At 43.9% G+C, this 20,812-nt stretch overlaps 1 protein-coding gene across 1 annotated transcript in view; it reads left to right on the top strand.

Annotated features, from left to right (window-relative positions):
- Positions 1–2,153: 2,153 nt before the first annotated feature.
- Positions 2,154–20,812, top strand: part of NSMCE1 (NSE1 homolog, SMC5-SMC6 complex component) — a 39,733-nt gene continuing 21,074 nt past the window's right edge. The window contains exons 1-3 of the mRNA XM_027610619.2: positions 2,154–2,255; positions 2,299–2,545; positions 14,778–14,924. Of these exons, the coding sequence (XP_027466420.1) occupies positions 2,154–2,255; positions 2,299–2,545; positions 14,778–14,924 (496 nt within the window). The remainder of the gene's footprint in view (positions 2,256–2,298; positions 2,546–14,777; positions 14,925–20,812) is intronic.

Below are 20,812 nucleotides of genomic sequence, written 5' to 3'. Positions count from 1 at the left end.
CTCACTGAGCCAACTAGAGAATGGGCTGTCTTCTGAGGGTGGAGGCATGTTGAGGCAGGACTGTCACCTGGTAATCTACCTCACTGGGACCTCTGGTTGCTGTCCCCCTCCATGCTAACTTCTCAGCACTCTTCCTTCCTCCTGTGTCTACCTGCCCATACTGCAGTGGATGACTTCAAAGACCCTCCCACCAACACTCTCCAGTTGCTTTGACTTCTAGGGCCAGCTGCATTTGTTTAGCTAAGACCCACCCCAGTATGAGTCCACACAGAGCTTCTTCTCTGAGGCCCCTGGTATGGGGATGGGAGATTGCCCAGGGATCAGGAGTGACTATCCTCTCTGCACATTTATGGTTTCAACCTTAGCTGGAACCTCACTTTTGCATTCCCTTTGGCATCTGTTCCAAACCTTTGATTCTCCTCAAATCCCCAAGCATCTCTCAGCTCCTTTGCTTAGCAGAATCAGAGTTTGCTACTTTATGGAGAAAGCAGAAAACATCAGAGGTGAAATTTATCCATCCATTTTTACCTCTTTTCCTCCTGTTTCAGAAATGTCTTTCTTCCTTTCTAGGGTAAGAGTAATTCTGTCTCTGTGTGCCCTTGAACCCATTCTCTCCTGTCTTTATTCTATTGATTATTCCCTCTGCTCTTGTCTTCATGTCTCCCCTTCCCAAAACACCGTTCCTAGAAGTAGTCAGCATCCCCTCTCCATTCCTTCAGCTTCCATACATTCACTTCTCTTGGAGACAGATCTAGCTTCCTCCTGTTTCTATGGGCTCTTAATGGCCATCACATTCTAAATCAGCGCACGTTTTTCTTGACCTCTCCAGAGCACTGACAATTCAGACCACACCCTACCACCCAATAGTCTCTCCCTCCTCTTTGCCTCTGGTACCACTTGGTCTTGAATCTCTTTCTTTCTACCTCCTTTCTTGGCCATTTGATCATGAAATGTCAGTGTTCCCAGTATTTTCCATTCATGGGCCCCTGTTTTTATTTCTCTACACCCCCAGAAAGCACACATCATCACAAAGCGGCATAATCTCTATGAAGCTTTAAACAGGGGCTGCCATAGGGGAATGCTGGTCTATTGTGGCCAGACTGCCCCATATTTCAAGAGCTGCCAGATACCCTAGGGTTTTATGTGAAATGCCTCAGCTTTAAATATTGATAATAAATTCAAAATTTTACAAAACTATGTAGGACAAACAAAACATAGATGGTCTCCTTAGAGCTGTTCTTCTCTTTGACTGCCCCCAAGCCATTTTATAAAGTACTTTATTAGTAAAGATAACTCACACTTATTGAGACCTTACTATGTGCCAGATACTCTAAGAACTTTGCATGTATTAACTCATTTGATCTCACAGCAATCCTATCAACAATGTGCTAGTATTATCCCTGCCTTATGGATGAGCAAACTGAGGTGGAGACCTTCAGGATTTTGTCCTGGGTCTCAGACATACTGAGTTTAAGAACCAGCATTCAAATCCAGAGGGTCCAGCTCCCAAGCTCAAGCTCTTAACTACCACATGCTACTGCTTTTTTCACTCAGCCCACCGGGAAACTGATATCCAGAGAGGTTGAGAAGTTGTCCAAGATCACAGGAGTGTAACCGGCCAAGTAGGGATTTGAAGCTATCATCACAGAGATATAGATACTTGCACTTTCTGCTGTACTAGAATTAGCTACCTGTTTCCCTGCTAGACTGCATCCCCAGCTCCCAGATCAGGCACTGGGATGCAAGCGTTTGTCAAAGGATGTCCTCCAACAGTCCATTCACTTCTATTAATAACTTCATTTGCTTCTCCTAGCAATCCCTAGGTAAGGCAGTAGCTGACATTTAATCAGCACTTCCAAGTGTGCGTTTTTTCTTTTAAACCTCATGACCACCCTATTCCACGAGGGCTATTATCATTCCCATGTAAGAGATGAAGAAACTGAGGCTCAGCGCAGCTCAATGACTCACCCAAGATCTGGCAACTAGTAAGTCGCAGAGCCAAGATTCTCCGCAAGCTATATGACAACAAGAGCCCTCATCGCTGACCTCGAGGCCACAGTGTCTGTTGTACAGATGGGGAAACTGAGGCCCGGGATAGGGCACTGGCTTGTGTCCGCGGAGCCGCGGCTACTGGGGGGGTAGGGTCCCGCTGCATGCCTGCCCTTCCACCTCTTTGGTCGCGGGGCGCCACTGCGGTGGACGGCGACAAGCCGCAGATCCTCCCCGTAAGGTACGGAAAGCGGCGGGAGAAGCGCGTAACTCCCCACCTACCCCACGGGCTCCTTGGCACTACTGCAGCTGAAAGGGGGAACGGGAGGGCAGGAAGTGCGTCACCCTGTAGGAGGGACGAATGGGCGACATCCACCAATTGGAACGACGAGCCCGCGTTCGTCCCGCCCCGAAGGAGGAGCCGCGCTCGCCTTTCTGTCTTGGCCGCCCGCAGTGGGGGCTGCACCTGGGTACCGCGGTCGGAAGTCCGGGCGCCGGGCCGCGAGGCTGCGGGGGATGGAAGAGGGCCGTGCAGAGAGGCGACGGAGGACGGAAGGTGGGGGTCAGGCCCCGGGGTCTGCCCGTGTCTGTGCCGGAGTGTGGCGCTGGGGGCCCGGGGGCTTGGGGCTCCTCATTTCCTGATGAGGAAACGGGCCCAGAGAGGGCCTGGAAGGCCAGTAGGCTGGAACCTAGTGCCCCCGACACACAGACGTTGTTAAATCGTAGTAATAGGTGCAAAAGTCGGTTTGATCCTAATATTAGGTGACAAAAGCAAAATACAGAATTCTGCCTGAACCGAATACGGAAAATAAGGCCTTCGCGGACCTCCTCTCGGTTACCCGCCGCGTTCTGTGCTTGTGCTGCCTTGTTACAGGAATCCTTACTTTATACAAGTCCACAGCCTCGTATTTTAAAGCCCCGAGGCGAGGCGTGCTCAGAATTCCCATTTTTTCGGATTTTCGAAAGGAATATGATGCATATATTCGATGTTATGTCATACCTTCATTGGGGTCTGGGGCAGCTTTTTGTAATCAAATACATGAGTATTTTCACAGCTAAATATGTGCATATTTACACCAAAAGAGCTAAAGAACGGCCAGAAATAGCCTCAGCTTAGGTCAGATCAGGTTTTCAAGCTTAAAAGATTGGGTTTTAAGACCTTTTTTAGATTTGAGAATTGTAGGTAAGGGATCCCTGCAGGCAAGGGATCGTGATTGAATTGTTGCCTCCTGTATCTCGCTTACCTGGACAGGGGGTGCTACAGTTCCTGAACTCTGCATTTGTTTTGCCACCTCCGTGTCCATCACTAATTCTGTACATCGCCTTGTGCCTTCGGTCTCTGTTTCCTCATCTGTAAAATGGGGTCAGTAATGCTTCCGTCCTCGGGTGAGGATGGATTGAGACCATAGGAAAGCACTCAACTTATGCCTCGCACGTGGCTCAAATGGTGACGGTTGAGATCTGCTTATTGCACAGACATTTCCGTTTTTTAATTATTTGGGTAGGCAGTTAACCATGATTAACCTCTGCTACCCAGTCCCTCTTCAGACAACTGCCTTCTGTGTATAAACAGGCCTATCTGCATCTATTTTCTTCTCCTTTCCCCCAAATTGTATAGCCTTCTATGCTGTTATAGTTGGTCCTTCTTACTAACATTTATTTTGGCTGTTATGTAACATATTTACATTATTTCCTCTTTTTAATCATGATAGGTAACATTTCTATAAAAATGTTTGCAATGTAAGTTTGAAGGATAAAAATAAAACACCCATATACTCACCATCAAGTTAAGAAATAGAACATTATCATATCCTGAAAGCCCCTGCTAAATCCTTTCTTCCCCTCACCAAAGATGACCACTGCCCTGAGTATTGTGTTCCGTTCCCTATTTTTCTTTGTGGTTTACTGTGTATCTGTAACGACTGCCATGTATGGTTTCGCTAGGTTTTGAATTTTATATAGGATCCTCATATATATATTTATGTGCCTTTATTTTTGCATAACATTACATATATGAGATGCATCCATGGTGATGTGAGTAGCTCTACATCACCTTCATTGCTTCCTTGCTATTTCAAATTCCACGGTTTGATTATAAATGCTTTATGCAGGCATTCCTCAACTGATTGTCATGGATACTTGCCAGATTTTTGCTACCACATGGTGCATTTATAAACATATTTCCTGGGGCAGATGTAGAAAAGTTTCTCTAAATTGTATACTGAAGAGTGGCTTTCTGGGGATACCCAAATTTGCCAGTAATATCGAACTGTCTGAGGTGGTTCATAAGAGTTTACACTCCACCAGCAGTGGATGAGTTTTAGCCTAGGCCATTATTCAGAACTTTTGCCTATCTGGTGATGAATAAGACATTGGTCACTGTGGTTTGAATACTCATTTGCCTGATGACATCAAGACTGAGCAGCTTTTAATATATTTATTAATCATTTGTGCATCCTCTTTGAAAATTTCTGTTGCTCATTTTTCTCACGCACTTGTCTTCCCCTTACTGATTTGTAGGACTTCATCACATATTCTGAGTATGAATCTTCCGTGGCTTCAGTGTGTTTCAGATGCTTTCCAGTTTGTAGCTTGTCTCCTCTCTCTCTCTCCCACTCTCAAGTATTTTGGGTGAACAGAGGTTCTTAATTTTAACAAAGTTGGATTTATTGGTGTATTCCTTTATGGTTTGTACTTTTTGTATCTATTATTATTATTGTTATTATCGTATCTTTTAAAGAAATCCTTCCCTGCCTTTGGCTCATAAAGAATGTTCTGTATTGTTGCCCAAAGTTTTATAGTGTTTTCTTTCTTATGACCTTACTCCTCAAAAAGATTTTCTGTGCATAGTGTGAGGTGAAGGTTGAGTTCTCTGTTTTTTTCACATAAGGGTAATCCATTGTTCTGGCACCTTTTATTGAAAAGCTTGCTTTGATCTGGTGTTCTGTTTCTCCAACATGTCATGTATCCATATCTGTGTGCGTTTCTGTGTCTGGGTTCTCTGTTCTGTACTGCTGGTCTTAATTGGTCCATGTTATAATATTTTCATACATTATTCATTACTGTAGCTTTAAAATAAGTCGCTACCTGGTAGGACGAGTCCTCCTGTCTTCATCTTTTCCCAGAATAGCTTTGCTGTTTTGCCTTTATGTGTTCCATGTAAATTTTTGAATCATGTCAAAACACATGCAGACACACACAGCCTGTTGGGATTTTGATCGGAATCACGTGGGTTCAGTTGCACTGGATCAATGTGGATTTGAAAGTGATTGCTTTCAGTATTCCTTCCTTAGGTATTATGTTTTTGTAGATAACATTAGTAGATAAAGGAAGTTTCTTTTAACTCCCAAGTATTTAGTATGAGTGACTGTTGAATTTAGATATTTTTTATTGTTATCTTAATCACCATACATTACATCATTAGTTTTTGGTGTAGTGTTCCATGATTCATTGTTTGTGCATAACACCCAGTGCTCCACACAGAACATGCCCTCTTTAATACCCATCACCAGGCTAACCCATCCTCCTACCCACCTCCCCTCTAGAACCCTCAGTTTGTTTTTCAGAGTCCATCGTCTCTCATGGTTCATCTCCCCCTCCGATTTACTCCCCTTCATTCTTCCCCTCCTGCTATCTTCTTCTTTTTTTTTTACTTAACATATATTGCATTATTTGTTTCAGAGGTACAGATCTGTGATTCAACAGTCTTGCACAATTCACAGCGCTCACCGTAGCACATACCCTCCCCAATGTCTATCACCCAGCCACCCCATTCCTCCCACCCCCCACCACTCCAGCAACACTCAGTTTATTTCCTGAGATTAAGAATTCCTCATATCAGTGAGGTCATATGATACATGTCTTTCTCTGATTGACTTATTTCGCTCAGCGTAACACCCTCCAGTTCCATCCATGTCATTGCAAATGGCAAGATCTCATTCCTTTGGATGGCTGCATAATATTCCATTGTGTATATATACCACTTCTTCTTTATCCGTTCATCTGTAGATGGACATCTTGGCTCTTTTCAGAGGTTGGCTATTGTGGACATTGCTGCTATAAGCATTGGGGTGCACGTACCCCTTCGGTCCCTATATTTGTGGTAAATACCCAGTAGTGCAATTGCTGGATCGTATGGTAGCTCTATTTTCAACTGTTTGAGGAACCTCCATACTGTTTTCCAGAGTGGCTGCACCAGCTTGCATTCCCACCAACAGTGTAAGAGGGTTCCCCTTTCTCCACATCCCCGCCAACATCTGTCGTTTCCTGACTTGTTAATTGTAGCCATTAGTAAGTGGCTGTAACTTATGTTACAGGTTACAAATGTAACCTCATTGAGGTTTTGATTCGGATTTCCCTGATGCCAAGTGATGTCGAGCCCTTTGTCATGTGTCTGTTGGCCATTTGGATGTCTTCTTTGGAAAAATGTCTGTTCATGTCTTCTGCCCATTTCTTGATTGGATCATTTGTTCTTTGGGTGTTGAGTTTGGTAAGTTCTTTATAGACTTTGGATACTAGGCCTTTCTCTGATATGTCATTTGCAAATATTTTCTCCCATTCTGTCGGTTGTCTTTTGGTTTTGTGGACTGTTTCTTTTGCTGTGTGAAAACTTTTTATCTTGATGAAATCCCAATAGTTCATTTTTGCCCTTGCTTCCCTTGCCTTTGGCGATGTTTCTGGGAAGAAGTTGCTGCGGCTGAGGAAGAGGTTGCTGCCTGTGTTCTCCTTTAGGATTGTGATGCACTCCTGTCTCACATTTAGGTCTTTCAACCATTTGGGAGTCTATTTTTGTGTGTGGTGTAAGGAAATGGTCCAGTTTCATTCTTCTGCATGTGGCTGTCCAATTTTCCCAACACCATTTGTTGAAGAGACTGTCTTTTTTCCATTGGACATTCTTTCCTGCTTTGTCAAAGAACAGTTGACCATAGAGTTGAGGGTCCATTTCTGGGCTCTCGATTCTGTTCCATTGATTGATGTGTCTGTTTTTATGCCAATACCATACTGTCTTGATGATGACAGCTTTGTAATAGAGCTGGAAGTCTGGAATTGTGATGCCGCCAGCTTTGCTTTTCCTTTTCAACATTCCTCTGGCTATTCGGGGTCTCTTCTGGTTCCATACGAATTTTAGGATTATTTGTTCCATTTCTTTGAAAAAAGTGGATGGTATTTTGATGGGGATTGCATTGAATGTGTAGATCGCTCTAGGTAGCATTGACATCTTCACAATGTTTGTTCCAATCCATGAGCATGGAACGTTTTTCCATTTCTTTGTGTCTTCTTCAATTTCTTTCATGAGTATTTTATAGTTTTCTGAGTACAGATCCTTTGCCTCTGGTTAAATTTATTCCTAGGTATCTTATGGTTTTGGGTGCAATTGTAAATGGGATCGACTCCTTGATTTGTCTCTCTTCTGTCTTGTTGGTGTATAGGAATGCCACTGATTTCTGTGCATTGATTTTATATCCTGCCACTTTACTGAATTCCTGTATGAGTTCTAGCAGTTTTGGGGTGGAGTCTTTTGGGTTTTCCACATAAAGTATCATATCATCTGCAAAGAGTGAGAATTTGACTTCCTCCTTGCCGATTTGGATGCCTTTGATTTCTTTTTGTTGTCTGATTGCTGTGGCAAGGACTTCTAATACTATGTTGAATAGCAGTGGTGATAGTGGACATCCCTGCCGCGTTCCTGACCTTAGGGGGAAAGCTCTCAGCTTTTCCCCATCAAGAATGATACTTGCTGTAGGTTTTTCATAGATGGCTTTTATGATATTGAGGTATGTACCCTCTATCCCTATACTCTGAAGAGTTTTGATTAAGAAAGGATGCTGTACTTTGTCAAATGCTTTTTCTGCATCTACTGAGAGGATCATATGATTCTGGTTCTTTCTTTTGTTAATATATTGTATCACGTTGATTGATTTGCAGATGTTGAACCAAACTTGCAGCCCAGGGATAAATCCCACTTGGTCATGGTGAATAATCCCTTTTAATGTACTGTTGGATCCTATTGGCTAGTATTTTGGTGAGAATTTTTGCATCCATGTTCATCAAGGATATTGGTCTGTAATTCTCCTTTTTGATGGGGTCCTTGTCTGGTTTTGGGATCAAGGTAATGGTGGCCTCATAAAATGAGTTTGGAAGTTTTCCTTCCATTTCTATTTTTTGGAACAGTTTCAGGAGAATAGGTATTAATTCTTCTTGAAATGTTTGGTACAATACCCCTGGGAAGCCATCTGGCCCTGGGCTTTTGTTTGTTGGGAGATTTTTGATGACTGCTTCCATTTTCTTAGTGGTTATAGGTCTGTTCAGGTTTCCTATTTCTTCCTGGTTCAATTTTGGTAGTTGATACAGCTCTAGAAATGTATCCATTTCTTCCAGGTTATCTACTTTGCTGGCATACAGTTGCTCATAATATGTTCTTATAATTGTTTGTATTTCTTTGGTTTTGGTTATGATCTCTCCCCTTTCATTCATGATTATGTTGATTTGGGTCATTTTTCTTTTGGATAAGTCTGGCCAGGGGTTTATCAATCTTGTTAATTCTTTCAAAGAACCAGCTCCTAGTTTCGTTGATCTGTTCTACTGTTCTTTTGGTTTCTGCTCTGATCTTTATTATTTCTCTTCTCCTGCTGAGTTTAGGCTTTATTTGCTGTATTTTCTCTAGCTCCTTTAGGTGTAGAGTTAGGTTGTGTATTTGAGACCTTTCTTGTTTCTTGAGAAAGGCTTGTATTGCTATATACTTTCCTCTCAGGACTGCCTTTGCTGTATCCCAAAGATTTTGAACAGTTGTGTTTTCATTTTCATTGGTTTCCATGAATTTTTTTTAATTCTTCTTTAATTTCCTGGTTGACATATTCATTCTTTAGTAGGATGCTCTTTAGCCTCCATGTATTTGAGTTCTTTCTGACTTTCCTCTTGTGATTGAGTCTTAGTTTCAAAGCACTGTGGTCTGAAATATGCAGGGAATAATCCCAATCTTTTGGTACCGGTTGAGGCCTGTTTTGTGACCTAGCATGTGATCAATTCTGGAGAATGTTCCATGGGCACTAGAGAAGAATGTGTATTCCGTTGCTTTGGGATGGAATGTTCTGAATATGTCTGTGAAGTCCATTTGGTCCAGTGTGTCATTGAAAGTCTTTATTTCCTTGTTGATCTTTTGCTTAGATGATCTGTGCATTTCAGTCAGGGGGGTGTTAAAGTCCCCCACTCTTATTGTATTGTCAATGTGTTTCTTTGCTTTTGTTATTAATTGCCTTATATAATTGGCTGCTCCCAAGTTCGGGGCATAGATATTTACAATTGTTAGATCTTCTTGTTGGATAGACCCTTTAAGTAGGATATAGTGTCCTTCCTCACCTCTTATTACAGGCTTTGTTTTAAAATCTAATCTGTTTGATATAAGGATTGCCACCCCAGCTTTCTTTTGGTGTCCATGAGCATGGTAAATGGTTTTCCACCCCCTCACTTTCAATCTGGGGGTGTCTTTGGGTCTAAAATGAGTCTCTTGCAGACAGCCTATGGATGGGTCTTGTTTTTTAATCCAATCTGATAGCCTGTGTCTTTTGATTGGGGCATTTAGCCCATTTACATTCAGGGTAACTATTGAAAGATACGAATTTAGTGCCATTGTATTGCCTGTAAGGTGACTGTTACTGTATATTGTCTGTGTTCCTTTCTGGTCTATGCTGCTTTTAGGCTCTCTCTTTGCTTAGAGGACTCCTTTCAATATTTCTTGGAGGGCTGGTTTCGTGTTTGCAAATTCCTTTAGTTTTTGTTTGTCCTGGAAGCTTTTTATCTCTCCATTTTCAATGACAGCCTAGCTGGATATAGTATTCTTGGCTGCATATTTTTCTCGTTTAGTGCTCTGAAGATATCTTGCCAGTCCTTTCTGGCCTGCCAGGTCTCTGTGGATAGGTCTGTTGCCAATCTAATGTTTCTACCATTATAGGTTACATATCTCTTCTCCCGAGCTGCTTTCAAGATTTTCTCTTTGTCTCTGAGACTCGTGAGTTTTACTATTAGATGTCGGGGTGTTGACGTATTTTTACTGATTTTGAGAGGGGTTCTCTGTGCCTCCTGGATTTTGATGCCTGTTTCCTTCCCCACATTAGGGAAGTTCTCTGCTATAATTTGCTCCAATATACCTTCTGCCCCTCCCTCTCTTTCTTCTTCTTCTGGGCTCCCAATTATTCTAATGTTGTTTCGTCTTACTGTATCGCTTATCTCTCGAATTCTGCCCTCGTGATCCAGTAGTTGTTTATCTCTCTTTTTCTCAGCTTCTTTATTTTCCATCATTTGGTCTTCTATATTGCTGATTCTCTCTTCTGTCTCATTTATCCTAGCAGTTAGTGTCCCCAGTTTTGATTGCACCTCATTAATAGCCTTTTTGATTTCGATTTGGTTAGATTTTAGTTTTTATTTCTCCAGGAACGGTTTCTCTAATAACTTCCATGCTTTTTTCAAGCCCAGCTAGTATCTTTAAAGTCATGATTCTGAACTCTAGGTCCGACATCGCACTCATGTCTGTATTGAGTAGGTCCCTGGCAGACAGTACTATTTCTTGTTCTTTTTGTTGAGGTGATTTTTTTCGTCTTGTCACTTTGTCCAGTGGAGAATAGATGAATGAGAGAACAAAATGCTAACAGGTTAGCAACGTCCCCAGCAAATATACTCTAAACCAATCAGAAAAGACCAGAAACCAGGGGAAAAGAAAGGGAATGAAAGAAAAAAGAAAGAGGAAAAAAAAAGAAAAAGAAAAAGATCAATGCAAACAAAAACAGAACAAAAGAAAAGAAAACAGAATATGATCAAATATGATCAGGCTGGTGCATGGATCAGTGCCACACACTAGATTTTGGGTGTATTTTGGTCAGTTAGAAGAAAGTGCCTCCTAAAATTTAAGAAAGAAAGACATATATGTACAAAATAAGGGTTGATACATTGAAGGGATGGAAGATGACTGTAAAGATGAAAATTATAAAAGATTTTTAAAAGGAATTGATAAGTTGTTTGAAAAAAGAAGATTTAAAAAAAAAAGGGAGAGAATGTGATCAGGCAGGAGACTAGAACAAAGCCATACACTAGTGATTTAGGGTATATTTTGATCTGTTAGAAAAAATTGTATGTCAAAATTTTAAAGCGAGAACAACATATACATATGCCAAAAATAAGGGTAACTACTATGAAGGGATAGAATATGACTCTAAAAATGAAAAATAAATTTTTTTTATAAAAGGGCTTGATAAGATCTTATTTGTAAAAGGGCAAAAGAAAAATTAAAGAAAAACAGTTAAAATAATTAACTTTGAAAAACTAATGAATCAGGGTAAAAAAACCATGAATTCTCTGTGTAGTATTCCCCTAGCGCTGGAGTTCTCCCATTCTCCTTGATCAGTAAACTTGGTCTTGGCTGGGTGTTCGTGCTGATCTTCTCGGGGAGGGGCCTGTTGCCGTGGTTCCCAAATGTCTTTGCCGGAGGCGGAATTGCCCCGCCCTTGCCAGTCTGGACTAAGCAATCTGCTCGGGTTTGCTCAGGTTTGCCCTCGGCAGCTTTTGTTCCCTGCAAGCTCTCGGTACAGCTTTGGAGGATGAGAGTGAAAATGGTGGCCTCCCAATCTCTGTCCGGAGGAGCCGAGAACTCGGGGCCCCATTCCTCAGCGCGCCCCCAGAGAAAAGCAGTCAATCACTCCTGTGTGCCCGGTGTCTGGCCGCACTCCGTGCTCACCCGGCCTGTGACCGAGCGTTGCTATCTCTGGCACCTGACCCCGTGTGGAGTCTCCAAACCCAGCAGATCCCTGTGGTGCGTTCTTGCGCCGCTCCTCCCAGGGGAGGAAGGGGAGTCTCCCCGGCTCTGCTGCTTGTTGGGTCCCTGCTGGAGGAACATTGGCCCGACTGGGCCGCGGATCACAGTTTATGGCAACCCCGAGCTGAGAGCCCGCGCCTCTGCTCCGTCTCTGCAGCCAGCTTTCCCGCTCCGATACCTGGGAGCTTGCCGCACTCAGGCACCCCCGGTCTTTCTGTGACCCCGAGGGTCCTGAGACCACACTCTCCCGCGAGGGTTCCACCCCCAGCTCTGCCACTGGAGCGACGTCCCTCAGCGGAGCCGACTTCTAAAATACTGATTTTGTGCTCCGGGGCTCTAGGCACTTGCCAGAAGCGGCCGGCGGAGGCTCCCTCCCCCGCCGTCTATCCTCCCGAATATCGCCTCGGATTCACTTCTCCGCACGTCCTACCTTCCAGAAAGTGGTCGCTTTTCTGTTCAGAGAGTTGTTGCTATTCTTTTGTTCGATCTCCTGTTGAGTTTGTAGGTGTTCAGAATGGTTTGATCCCTATCCAGCTGGATTCCTGAGACGAGACATAATCCAGGTCTCCTACTCCTCCGCCATCTTGCTCCGCCTCCCTCGTGACTATTTAATCAGTCATAGTTTCTGAATCTATTAAGATGATTATAGGCTTTTTCTTCTGTATTCTGTTGATGTGGTGACTCCCACTGACTTTATTGAGATATTATTGAGCTATGACATTCAATTGATTATCACATCTTATACCGTTGAGGGGATAAACCCAATTGGTCACCATGTAGAATCCTTTCTATGTGCTAAGTTTCAATTAATGTTTTGCTCCAGACCATTGCAGCTGTGTTTCTGAAAGATACTGACCTTTTTATTTCCTTTGTTTTGAAGCCTCGGTTAGGTTTTAATGCCCAACTTATGTCAGCCTTATCAGATGATTTGGGGAGGGTTTGCTCTTTTGCAGGCCCTGGGGTAGTTTTGTGACATTTGAAATCACTTGCTTCCAGAATGTTTGGTAGGGCTTCTTGATAAATCCATCCAGATCTGAAGTTTTCTTTGTGGGGAGATGGACTTCCCACAGAATGTCTTCAATGGTTATAAAACTTGTTGGTTTTCAGATAATTCTTTAGTTGGTTTTGAATGGATTTCCTATAACTTTGCATATATTTACAACTTCAGATTATTGTTAGGTTGTTTATGTCCTTTTTTTTAAAATATGTTTGTATCCTTAGTTCCCGTTTTTCATTCCACACTTGATCTTAGCCAAAAGGTTGAGAAGCGATCCCCTTTTTCATTCCAAATAGTGTTTATTTGTCAGTCTTCTCTCTCTTGGAAAATCTTGTCAGAGGTTGGTTGCTTTTAGTATGTTTTTTTCAAGGAATAATTTTGGTTTTGTTGATCTCAAATGTATATTAATTTCATTGTTTTCTGCTCTTTATTATTCACTTTCTTTAACTTTTTTTGGATTTAATTTGCCGTTGGATTTAATGTTGCTGATCCTAGTGATAGGAAATAAACTTTGGCAGGACATAGTGACTGGCTGGATCTGCGGGCGAAGGGGAGGAGAATCAGAGTTGGATGCTCGGGCCTGTGGTTTGTATGACTGTGTGGACCGCCCCCCTACCGCCCCCCCCAAACCAGAAGATTCGTGAAGAGGACTCAGGCAAAGAAAAAGGTTGAGGATGGGGGAAGGAGGAGATGAGCCCAACTTAGGACCTGTTGAGGTTGAGTTATCGCTGAGGTGTTCTCAAGGATACCTAGCAGGCAGTCTGAGAAACTGGTCCTGAGCTCCTGCATCTTCCCACCCCTGAGGTCCAGTTGATGTGCTGTTTAAAAAAAAAAAACAACTGAGCAGCAACTAACCTTTTTGTGTCTCTCCTACGTGCCAGCTCCTTGGCAAACCTCTGGTAGTCATATCTCATTTAAATGGCATCTTCTGTCTTAAAGATAGTTTTTTGTTATCCCCATTTTATAGCTGAAAAGACTGAGGCCGAGGAAAATGAAGCTCATTAGCTGAAATATTTATGTGCTGTATTTGCCTAAGGGAACAGCGAATTTCTTGTCAGATCATGGCATTGCCTGAAGTGAATGTTAAACCCTCAGAATTCCAGGCCCCTTGGTGGTCCGAACCTCCAGGAACGGGGCCCAGGAATCTGTATTTTTTGTGTGCAGGTTCGATGACTCTCAAGCTCAGGTGGGTCTGGCAAACACTTGTCTCAACACCACCTGCCGATTTCTAAAGCCACGCTCTTTGCCTCCGCACCGTGCCACCTCTCCGTGGCAAGAGCAGGCTGTTTGATCGGGACTTGTGTAATGCTTTTATCAGCTGTGATCTCTGCGGTTTGTGGAAAGATAACGTTTTAGTAGAGAGCAAGAGATTGAAAAAGCACCCCACAGTGACAGTTGTTTCATTAGTGGTTTGGGAGATGAGAAGGAAACTAGTACTGGGTAAGTGCTTACTAGCAGTTCTTTAGGCGGTGAATGCCGTTCTAAGTAGAGCGTGAGAAAATGGGGCCACAGCTGACTTTATCCAAGGCCATAGATCCAATAAGTGGCTGAACCAAGTTTCAGACCCAGAATTGTCTAGGAGTAAATAGAGCTAACGCTTATGCAGTGTTTATCCTGTTACCCGGCTTTTATTGTGTATTAACTCACTGAATGGAGTAATTCCATGGAGGCCGTTGCTATCGTTCGTCTCATAGATCAGAGACTGAAGCACACGGAGGTTAGGTTGCCCAATTTCACTCACTTAGGTGGTAGAGCAGGCCGGGTCCAGGCACTCTGGCTGTCTCCAGAACCCACGCTTCTCCCCACCTGCTGGTACTCGTCGGCTTGCCCCAGACCCGTGTCCTTTTCATTTAGGGACATTTGGCAGGATGCACTTGAGTTTGAGAACTACAACAAATGTCTACTTGTGAATGTCAGTTAGTATACAACACAGAACTTGGCTTTCCGAGAGCCCAGAGGTGACTGGGTTTCATTTCCTTCTTTTCTTAGCTCCTTCACACCCGCAGGGTGGTACTAGAAGGGCAGGTGTCATGACTGACGTCCACCGGCGATTCCTCCAGTTGTTGATGACTCACGGAGTGCTGGAGGAGTGGGACGTTCGGCGCCTGCAGAAGCACTGCTATCGGGTCCATGACCGTGAGTATTGTCTCCCGGGTCCCAGGATGCCCCGGAACCATGTGATTGGGGACTAGAGACACGGGTATAAAACCATAGAGCCGGCCAAGCAGTACACCTCACCGGGGCCTTCAGGTCTCTCACACAGTCTCACACTAGCCCGTTTCACATCTTATCTTTGACTTTTATTTATACTTTTTATTTTTTTACGTAAATCTGACACTTAGCCCAGGGGATAGGAATTTGGACTTTGAAGCCATCTAGTTGGGGCTCACACCAAGGCTCCAGCATCTTCTCCAGCCTGAGTTTCTTTATCTCTCTAATGAGGACAGTTCATCGTCCTTGACACCACAGGGGGGTTCAGAGGATTAAGAGACAAGATGCATACAAAGTGCCTGGCCCCTTGGAAGGTGCTCATTTGGCAGTCAATGGTAAGAGGGTGGCTGAGCACAGTGGGTCAGAGCGTAGCCTGGGACTCAGGCAGACCCGGAGTTAGTGCCGCCCTGGGCCGGCCGTGTGCGTTTGGAGCATCTTCTCAGTGGTTGCTGAGACAGGAGGTAAGATAAGACACACGAAGCATTCAGAGACTGGGCCCGGCTAAGTTGGCAGTGCAGTACAAGCAACAGGATCAATGCTGGCAGGTCAGTAAAATTGGTATTGGTAGCTCGGGTTGAGTTGAGTGTCAGTATGGGTAGATCCTGTTGAGTGACAAAGAAAGTGGATAAATTATACTTACTGTATGATGTCACTGTGTTAAGCTTTTTGTAAAACTTAATGTTTTTTAAAGAATTTATTTGAGAGAGAGTGAGCGAGCGAGCACGTGATGAGCCAGGGGAGGGGCAGAGGGAGAGGGAGAAGCAGACTCCCTGCGAAGCAGGGAGCCTGACACGGGGCTCGATCCCAGGACCCTGGGATCATGACCGGGGCTGAAGGCAGACGCTTAACCGACTGAGCCACCCAGGCGCCCCAACCTAACGATTTTTGCTGTTCATGAATACAAACATCTGCATGTAAAAAAAAATAAGAGTGGACCAGAAGGATATGTAAGACACTTGTGAGGTGCTTGCGAGAAATCAGAGGATACTGTCATCTTTATCATATTTTGTTCTTTTATTAAAGAAAAGATCTGAAGCAAATAAGGCATTCGTGGTGTAGTCTGATGATCGTCACTTCCGATGAATGGGAATATGGGTGTTTGTTTATATTCTGTGCTTTTGTCTTTCTGTGTTTTCAGTTTTCAAAAGAAGAGGGGAAAGCACATAGGGGTGAGCCAGCCAGGAGGAGTGAGGACAGGTGTGTGTGGGGCGCCAGGTTTACAGGTGAAGGCCCATGAGAAGAGGGGCCGCGTGTGGGGGAGTGCTGTCTGCCGCGTGGCGGAGGCGGAAGCCGCATCGGAGAGAGGTGAAGGGTGGGTGGGAGCAGCACGGGTGAGGCGGCAGGTGCAGAGACATGATGTGCAGAAGGGAGACGAGAGGGTGTGTGCTAGGGCAGAGGCAGGTTGGGAGGGACTGGCCCCTTGAGGCATCCCACGTAAAATGCCGGGAGCTTGCTGGGGGATGCTAAATGAAATGCTTGCGGGAATCCTACAGTAAGGAAACCTCTTGAACCTTGTTTCATCCCGTGTATCCAAACTTCGTTGACCTACACCTGACATACTTTGGGAAACCCCAGATAGGAACATATGATATGTGGGAACAGATGTGTCCTTATGGTGTGTGGGCTTACAGATCAGGAAGAACCCACCGTATGTACACCAGAGTAATGGGGTTTCTTTTGTGCTTAATTCTGGGGACAGTGAAGACATCTGGAAGGGCTTGAAACAGAAAAGGGACATAATTAGTGCTATGCTAGAAAACCGTCCTTCTGGTGAAAACATAACTGCTCTACTTGCATGCACTGGGGTGGATAGAGGTCTTTGGTAAGGGCCTCCTTTATGGGAAAGGCGTATTACACCTGCCAAGCTAGCTGCCCTTGTTCCTTAAAAAGCACAACAGGGTTTTCAGCCTCCCCCTCGGAATGCTCCAGTGAAGGGCCTAAGAATGTTTTTCTTAGTCTTTTATCTTCATGACAGTTCATTCCTCCCCCCTTCAGTTTCTCACGTAAGTCCTAAATGTGGGCTTTAATGCTAATGGGGAAGTTTCCGTAGCTCACTGCAGGGAGCCACATGGTGCCTTAGTACTAAGAATGAAAGTGTTTTTGCCTTTGTTTGACCTTTAAAGTTGTTATGACCTAATTTAGGAAAGTCCTGTAGAATATATCTAGGAATTAATTTATTCTTCCCACTTTATGTGCCGTATCTATGCATTAAGATATCAAGATACAGTTATGGTTAGGGTAATGAGGATAGAGATGGAGTTTGTTTTCCCCTGCCCTTCATTAAAAAAAAGGCTTTTCTTAAGCATTATTGTTATTTTAGAGACTTTAAAACGAGAAGTGATGGAAAGAAATGATCTCAAATTAAGTAAATACTTACAAGACCCAACATTATTAATCTGTCTTTGGAAGAGATGCCCAGGAAAGTCCCCTTTTACCAACTGGAAACGTATTCAGCTTCTAAGATAATTATGAAACAGAGGAGTAATTGAATCTGTGGGTTATTCTGATTGCAGTTTCCCATGGTTTTTTGTCCGGCTTGCCAAACACACTTCCTATTCTGGGCTCTGGTTCCAACTCTTCTTACTGTCATGAAACTGGAAGCAAATTCCCCAGTTCTCTGGGCTAGTGAGAGTTGAGGTTTTGTTGTGATGCGCTGGCATAAAGCCGTGGGCCTGGGCTTTCTGCGTGGCACTGAGGGCCTGTGGGCTCTCGGAGGGCACCTGAGGTTGTGAGCTGGAGTGTGTGAACGTGTGTGCGGTCATCCGGCACCTCTTGGGGGCGTCTTGGGGGCCAGACCCCTGTGCTGGGGACTGGTGACTGGTGACACTGAGCCAAAACTTTTGCTTCGCCTTGGGTTTCATGAATCATGCAGACACAGAATCCTATGATTCTAGTATAAGCCTCCCTTGATGGAAGTAGGTACAGGAAGCCAGGGGAGTGATGATTAAGGAGACTTGCATTTGAGGATTTCCACTTTCGACCAAGACAGAGTAACAGGGACCAATCTACCTTCCTTTCTGAAACAAAAAGAGATGAAACAGTGGACATCAGTCAGTGAAGGATAGTGACTCCTTGAGGGACATGCAGTGAAGGTTTTTCCCCCCACTGTTGTCTTTTCTAGTACTTCCTCTCCAGTTCCCTGGACACTGGATGTCCAGTAATTCAGCTCAGTTCTGACACTGTTTACCTGGAGTTAGCTTCAGATCCCACAGTTAAAGGGGTTCGGCTCCACCAGGCTGCCCCCACTTCAGATGCCAGTCTCAAGTCTGGGCCTCTAGTACTTCCGACCGACCAGCTATACATCACGTTTTCTGGCCTACCCCTCAGGTTCAGTAATTTGCTAGAATGGCTCACAGAACTCAGGAAAACCCTTGACTTACATTGCTAGTCTATTATGAAGGATAGAGCTCAGGAACAGCCAAAGGGGAGAGATGCATAGGCAGGGGTGGCACCCTTTCTGGGTGCTCCATCCTCCCAGTACCTTGATGTGTTCATCATCCTAGTGGATCTCCAAATGCCATCATTTGGGGTTTTTTTGGAGCTTTCATTACACATGCGTGATTGATTAAATCATTGTCCACGGGTGATTAACTCCGTATGTAGTCCCCCTGTCCTTCCCAGAGTTGGGGATGGGGCTGAAAGTTCCAAGCTTCTAATCAAGGCTTGGTCTTTCTGGCAACCAACCCCCAATCCTGAAGTTCTTTAGGGACCTACCAAGAGTTGCCTCATGAGAACGAAACACTTCTGTCACCCTTGTCACTCAGGAAATTCCAAGGGTTTTAGGAGTTCTGTGCCAGGAACCAGGGATGACAACCAAGTATCTTTTTTTTTTTTCCAAATATGTTTTTTATACTGCAGGCAAAAACAGAATCAGCACTATAATTGCCTCAGCTCACTGTCCTAAGCGTTTTCAGGCCATGGTGCAGGGGAAACCCAGGCAGAGCTAAATAGACTGTCTGAGCTGAGGGGATGGGGGATGAGAGCTCAAGGAGACAGAAGCATTTGCAGGTCAGAGCAGAAGAGGTGCTCGGAGAGGTGGAGTCGGCCGCCTCCCCCTACTCCCTGGCAGGGATCCAGCGAAGAGCAGATACACAGGGAGCTGCCCGAGGCCAGGCAAAGATGCAGTTGAAAGGATTAAGAGAGAATCAGTGCCTCTGATATGAAGAATTCTTAATCTCAGGAAACAAACTGAGTGTTACTGGAGTGGTTGGGGGTGGGAGGGATGGGGTGGCTGGGTGATAGACAGTGGGGAGGGTATGTGCTACGGTGAGCGCTGTGAAGTGTGCAAGACTGTTGGATCACAGATCTGTACCTCTGAAACAAATAATGCAACATATGTTAAGGAAAAAAAAGATAGCAGGAGGGGAAGAATGAAGGGGGTAAATCGGAGGGGGAGACGAACCATGAGAGACGATGGACTCTGAAAAACAAACTGAAGGTTCTAGAGGGGAGGGGGTGGGGGGATGGGTTAGCCTGGGGATGGGTATTGAGGAGGGCACGTTCTGCGTGGGGCACTGGGTGTTATGCACAAACAATGAATCATGGAACACTACATCAAAAACGAATGATGTAATGTATGGTGATTAACATAACAATAAAAAATTTAAAGAAAAAAAAAAGAGAATCAGTGCCTGATGTTCATAGGGTGGAGGATAGTACCCACTGCAGGTACACAGTGGCTTTGCTGGGGAGTTCTACCAAGGGTTGGAGGAAGAAGTGCTAATGGTTCTACCCACTCCTCCAGAAAATTGAGAAGAGGGGACACTTCCCAACTCATTCTTTGAGGCCTGCATTATCCCGATATCAAAACCAGGCAAGGACATTGCAAGGAGAGAAATCTAAAGACTAACATCCTTCGTGAATATAGATGCTAAAATTCTAAACACTATTTTAGCAAATGAAATCCAGCAATATATGGAAAGGATGATATAATATGACCAAAGTGGTGTTTAGACCAAGAATGCAGGGTTGGTTTAATATTTGAAAATCAATCCATGTAGTTTACCATATTAACTAAAAAAGAAAAACCCATATGGTCATCTTAGTAGTGCAGAAAAAGCATTTGACAAAATCTGATCTCTATCCTGGCATGATGCAACAGAAATTCATACAGGGAAGTAGAGATCCTAAGGATCAAGGGGAGAAGCAGATTTACAGGGCCTTGGGGCTTAGAGCAGGAGAGAGGACTCAACAACGACATCTATTCTCAATAAAATCCCTCAGCAAAGTAACAAAAGAAGGGAGATTCTTTAACCCAATAGAGAGGGTCTGTGTAAAGCCTACAGCTAACATACTTCACTGTGAAGACTGAATACTTTACCCTAATATCAGGAGCAAGACAGGAATGTCCATTCTAATCATTTCTGTTCTAGCCAGTGCACTTAGGCAAGAAAAAAAGTAAAAGCCATTCAGGTTGGAAAGGAAAAAGTAGAACTGTCTATTGAAAGACATGATCATCTATGTAGAAAATCTGATGGATCTTCAAAAATCTACTAGAACTAGTAAGTGGGTTTAGTAAAGTGGCAGGATACAAGATCAATTTCCAGAAATCCATTGTATTTCTGTATGCTCAGAGTGAATCATCAGAAATTGAAATTTTAAAAAGCACTGTTCATAATAGCATCAAAAATATGAAATACTTAGAAATAAATGTGATAAAACTTTGTAAGCCCTATCCACTGAAATATACAAAATATTGCTGAGAGAGGTCAAAGAAGATCTAAATAAATGGAGAGACATACCATGCTCATGGGCTGGAAAACTCAATATGGTTAAGATATCTGTTCTCAAATTGATCCAAAGATTCAACTGAA

The sequence above is a fragment of the Zalophus californianus genome, chromosome 10 (assembly GCF_009762305.2).
Source record: "Zalophus californianus isolate mZalCal1 chromosome 10, mZalCal1.pri.v2, whole genome shotgun sequence".
NCBI lineage: Eukaryota > Metazoa > Chordata > Mammalia > Carnivora > Otariidae > Zalophus > Zalophus californianus.
Note: the sequence above shows the minus strand (reverse complement) of the source record. Positions and strands in the feature narration are given on the sequence as shown.